General features: G+C 39.9%; 1 protein-coding gene across 1 annotated transcript; it reads left to right on the top strand.

Annotated features, from left to right (window-relative positions):
• The first annotated feature begins 447 nt into the window (after positions 1–447).
• Positions 448–1390, top strand: LOC116096218 (interferon alpha-11). The gene has a single exon (XM_031377827.1). It carries the CDS (start codon positions 482–484, stop codon positions 1052–1054), a length of 573 nt encoding a protein of 190 aa, XP_031233687.1. The 5' UTR covers positions 448–481; the 3' UTR covers positions 1055–1390.
• The last annotated feature ends 4245 nt before the right edge of the window (positions 1391–5635 follow it).

The following is a 5635-nucleotide window of genomic DNA, read 5'->3' as shown; positions in this document are numbered from 1 at the left end:
GGCCACAATATTTCTATTTTAGAAATATTTTGCCTCATACTCTACTTTTTGACACAAATATTTATGTAAATGGTATGAATAAAGTAAAAAATAATTGTAAAATGAATTACAATAACTTTTAAATACAATCATAGATGAAATTTTGTGTTTGTAATAGATGTGTAAATAGATGTGTGGAATAGTGGTTCATGACAACTTAAGTCTAATTTAAAGAGAAACCCTGTAGAGTAGCTTTCTGTGGGCAGCAGTGAAAGAGAAAGTTATGATGGAACCCAAATGCTGTGAAAAAATGCCCAGACACAAGCAGAGTGAGGTAAAGAAAGTGAAAAGAGAACAGAGAAGAAGGGGAGGGTATTCAGAAAGGGAAAACCTGTGTTTATCCCTATTTAAGATAGATGCACACAGCAGGCTTCTCAGAGAACCTAGAGGAGAAGACTCAAACACACAACCCGGAGAGCCATCAGCATCTGCAAGACCCACAATGGCTAGGCTCTGTGCTTTCCTCATGTTCCTGATAGTGATGAGCCGCTGGTCAACCTGTTCTCTAGCATGTGACCTGCCTCACACTCATAACCTCAGGAACAAGAGAGCCTTGACAATCCTGGCACAAATGAGGAGACTCTCCCCTCTCTCTTGTCTGAAGGACAGAAAGGACTTTGGATTCCCCTTGGAGAAGGTGGATGCCCAGCAGATCCAGAAGGTTCAAGCCATCCCTGTCCTGCAAGATCTTTCCCAGCAGATCTTGAACCTCTTCACATCAAAGGACTCATCTGCTGCTTGGAATGCAACCCTCCTAGACTCATTCTGCAATGACCTCCACCAGCAACTCAGTGACCTCAAAGCCTGTCTGATGCAGGAGGAGGGGGTGCAGGAAACTACCCTGACCCAGGAAGACTCCCTCCTGGCTGTGAGGAAATACTTCCACAGGATCACTGTGTACCTGAGAGAGAAGAAACACAGCCCCTGTGCCTGGGAGGTGGTCAGAGCAGAAGTCTGGAGAGCCCTGTCTTCCTCTGCCAACTTGCTTAAAAGACTGACTGAGAAAAAGGAGTGAGTCCTGAGACAAAGTGTGGAAAATTCTCCCCTGGACTAGAACATTGCATCTCACATTATAAGCTCTTCTTTAAAAACTCTCACTATTTTCAGTAAGAATACAATCAACTTGCCTAGATGTTTTAGCAATACTGAGCAATTATTTTCAATATGTAAAACCATGTTTGTATCTGCACCCATTTGTTCTTATTTATTTATTTATTTTTATTTATTGATTTATTTATTGTGCTAGCAATACAATTTAAGGTAATTATGTTAAATACTTCAGTCTTATATTTTTAATGTAGCAAATTATCATTTGTAATTAACTTATTTTGTGTTCAAATAAATTTGCTTTATAAGACACTTTGGATTAGTTAATTTGCTATTTCTTTAACATTATCAAATATTTTTAACATGGGGACCTACACTATAAATATTGTATAAATGAACAGTTTCCAAATATTAGAGAGGATACACACATACACTGCACAGTATTTAGGCAAACCCTAAATATATTTATCTTCTTCTCTGCCTGTAGTGTTCCTCAGAATGTATTGACAGCATGATGTGCTGTAGAAAGCCAGATAATTTTGTTCCTGTCATATTCCTTAGTCTACTTTGACAAAATATTCCCTGGATTAATTTAGTATCTGATTTCCAAGATGTCATATACCAATCATCTACTATTATAATCAATGAGTTTAATTGTTTTGGGTTCTAAATATGAGTGAGATCAAGAAAACAGATCAAGAAAAATGACTAGCCTTACTATATAGCACAGAAAAGCAAGGCAAGCAGGACCTGGGAATTAACACACTCATAATGGCCTCCTAAACCAGTCCTGGGAAAAAATCCCACCAGGGAAGTGAAATGACTCTAAAATTAACCCTTCAAAACACCACTACTCCTTCTCTATTTCCTGGGCCCTTCCTCTTCCCAATTTTCTACTTCTTCTCTGTCTGTTACTGTTTTTCACTCTCTTCCTCATTCTCCTTCTGTCCCTCCTCCTCCTCCTTCTTCTCATCCTGCCACTTGTGCTTCATCTTCTTTGAACTACTAGTTGTGCATGGTACAACACCATCTCGTGGAGATTGGGTAGCCAAGGATACCTGAATCTCTTTCTGCCATCATTTGATATAGTTCCTCAACTGGAGGTGGAATTGCCTCCAATTTTCCAAGCTGATATTTTATCTGGCTTGATCTTGTTTATTCAGTCACTGCAACTTTCAATACACATGAGTAACTTACCCTGTTGTGTCTTAGAACATGGCTTTGCTACATTCATCCACTGCTTCTGGCTCTTCCAATTCTTCTGGTCCCTCTTCTTTAATGATCCCTGAGGCCAGGAAATCAGCCCTTTATTTTCTGCTTAGTGAGCAGTTTTGAGTCTCTCTGCTCATTGTCATGAACTTCAAGAGGGTTCTGTGGTAAGCATGGCCAGTGCATGAACCTTTCTTAGATATAAGCTCTAATTTCAAATCAGGTATTGTGACAGTATGAATACAGCTCCACTGCCAGTCCCACAACACCCAGAGAAAGCTCCACTCCCAGGTGCTCTAACATGCCCAGGATCAGAAATGAGGAGGACACAACATCAGTCCCAACACTGGGAGTAACTGGGACCAGCAAGACCAGGCATACAGGAACTCTGCCAGTCCAGTAGCTCAGATTCCTTCTGGTCTGTCTGGGCTGGTACCCTGAGCAGGCCTTGAGCACAAACTCTGCAGCCAGTTCCAAAACACCCTGTGGAAGCTTCACTCCCAGATGCTCTAAAAAGCCCAGGATCACAGGATCCCAGAATCACAGGATCACAGAGACAGATTGACTCTGAGGAGTTCTGAAATAACAGGATCACAGGAAACATAGGCTCCAGTCAGATTTAGCAAGGACAGGTAGCACTAGAGATAACCAGATGGCAGGAGGCAAGCATAAGAATATAAGCAACACAAACCAAAGTTACTTTGCAACATTAGAATCCAATACTCCCACCATAGCAAGTCCTGGACACACCATCACACTGGAAAAGTAAGATTCAGATATAAAATCACTTCTCATGATGAAGATACAGGACTTTAAGAAAGACATAAATAGGACCCTCAAAGAAATAAAGGTGAATATAGGTAAACAGCTAGAAGCTCTTCAAGAGGAAACACAAAAATCCCTTAAAGGACTACAGGAAAACACAATCAAACAGGTGAAGGAAATGAGCAAAACCATCCAGAATCTAAAAATGGAAATAGAAACAATAAAGAAATCAGAAAGAGAGACAAATCTGGAGATAGAAAACCTAGGAAAGAAATCAGGAATCATAGATGCAGACATCACCAACAGAACACAAGAGATAGAAGAGAGAATCTCAGGGGCTAAAGACACTATAAAAAACATTGACACAACAGTCAAAGAAAATGCAAAAAGCAAAAAGCTCCTAACCCTGAACACCCAGGAAACCTAGGACACAATGAGAAGACCAAAATTAAGAATAATAGGTATAAAAGAGAGTGAAAACTCCCAAGATAATGGGCCAATAAATATCTTCACACAGAAAGGACCTTAGAGTCAGGGAGCATGACAGTGCTGTCCATGAAGATATATCTATGTACGGAAACACCATGTTTCTTGAGACTGCCAAGTTGGTCAAGCTTCAGGACTGAGTGTGAACATGGCTATATCTAGATCTCTGTGTCTGCTATCCCTGAGTTGCAGTGACATAGAGCAAGACACGGAAATATCTTAACTAAGGGAGGAAGTCCACCCAATGATCTGGTCAACATCCTAGATAACTCAGTGAGCTCCAAGGCCAGTGTGAGGCACTGTGAGGAAGGCATCAAGAAGAGAGTGATAGAGTGTACATGACACCCTTCTCTTTCTTCCATACACTCATGCACATGCACAGGTCAGCACAACTAAAATTCTTTGCACTTGCTGATGAATTGAAACCTATTCAACACTTTCTCCTTTATCAGATTAAGTGTAGCAAGTCATATATCAAGGTCCTTGATGCTAGGAAATTCAGTTTTTTACAGGATTATGAATATGGATCTATTTTCTTCCTTTTATAGGCAACCATCTAATTAGATGAGCACCATTTGTTGAAGATAGTCTCTTATTTCCAGTGTGTATTTTTGTATTTTTTTGCTAAAAATGTGATTAAAGTAAGTGTAAGAAATTTTAGCTGGGTCATTTATTCTATTCCATAAATCAACCATCTCTTTGTATTTTAATCCTATGCTCTTTTTATCACTATAGGTCTGTAATTCATTGTGAGATCAAGGCCTGTGACACCTTCTTTCATTTTTCAGTATTGCTATAGAACTTGTACTCACTATATGAATAATAAATAGTTAATTTAATCAGCTGCAACATATAGTTGTTACATGTCTTAGAATTAAAACTTCTTATTGTAGCCGGGCAGTGGTGGTGTACGGCTTTAATCCCAGGACTTTGGAGGCAGAGGCAGGCAGATTTCTGAGTTCAAGGTCAATCTGCTCTACAGAGTGAGTTCCAGGACAGCCAGGGCTATGCAGAGAAACCCTGTCTCGAAAAAAAAATCCTTATTGTACACACATGATGAGTGTTCACATTTGTATGTGCATACAATGGGGCCAGATGTAATCAATGTCAGGCTTTTACCTCATTATCTGTGACAGGATGTGTCACTTAAGCAAGGGCTCCCCATTGCTGCCAGACTGACTGGGCTGTGAGCTTGTGATGGCTGCTCTTGGATGTCAACTTGACTAAATGTAGAATTAACTGAAAGCTCAAAAGGTAGGCACACACCTGTGATCTAGTTTTGTTTAAGTTGGAGTGGGAAAACCCACTCTAATCAGGATCTCTAGAATGGAAAGACTCAACTTCAACTCAGATCTTTGCGGTGTGAAGACTCACCTCTACTCTGAGCCAGGCCTTCTGCTGGGAGCATATGGAAGTCCATGAAGGAAAGATGCTTTTGCTGTTTGCCTGTGTACATTTCCCTTGCCAGCAATCCATTCCTTCACTGGCATTAGAGCCTAACGTTATTAGAATCTGGCACATAATGAGTACCAGCTACGAAATCCACCCTAGTTAACAATTACTGGATTCTTTGAACTTACACTCATAGGAAGACATTTTCAGAGTTGATTGGACCCCAATTTGTAAGCTGGTCTAACAGCATACATACGTGTGTAAAAGAGAGAAACTTTTTCTATAAATTCAACTCCTCTGGGAATCACTGACTAGTACAGTGTTTCAGGCACATGTCTGTATGTCATCTTCTGTGTCAGGATCACAGGATGCACTCCTCTACTGGCCTTTACATGCATTCTGAGACACCAATCAGCTATTTCTGCATGTACTGCAAGAATTTTCCTAACTCACCTATCTCCACGTGCATATTTTGATTATTAAGTAAGTCTCAAAAAATTTACAATATTTGGGTTTGAAAATTATGAGCCATAGTGACATTCAGAAACAAATTTGTGGCAAATAATGATCCTGGTATATAACTTGTAAAACAAGGGTGGTTGTGATGTTTCCTTGAGGAAATGAAATAAGTAAACCGTTTTCTGAATCTTCACTTTATTGTGATGGACTAGTCTTGCTGAATTTTCAACCCTGTGCA

This window comes from Mastomys coucha, unplaced genomic scaffold, assembly GCF_008632895.1.
Source record: "Mastomys coucha isolate ucsf_1 unplaced genomic scaffold, UCSF_Mcou_1 pScaffold18, whole genome shotgun sequence".
Taxonomy (NCBI): Eukaryota; Metazoa; Chordata; class Mammalia; order Rodentia; family Muridae; genus Mastomys; species Mastomys coucha.
The sequence above is the reverse complement of the archived record's forward strand: the minus strand, read 5'-3'. Positions and strand labels throughout refer to the sequence as shown.

Coding starts and splice junctions, on each gene's coding strand:
- LOC116096218 (XM_031377827.1), top strand. CDS start 482: ATGGCTAGGCTCTGTGCTTTCCTCATGTTCCTGATAGTGATGAGCCGC.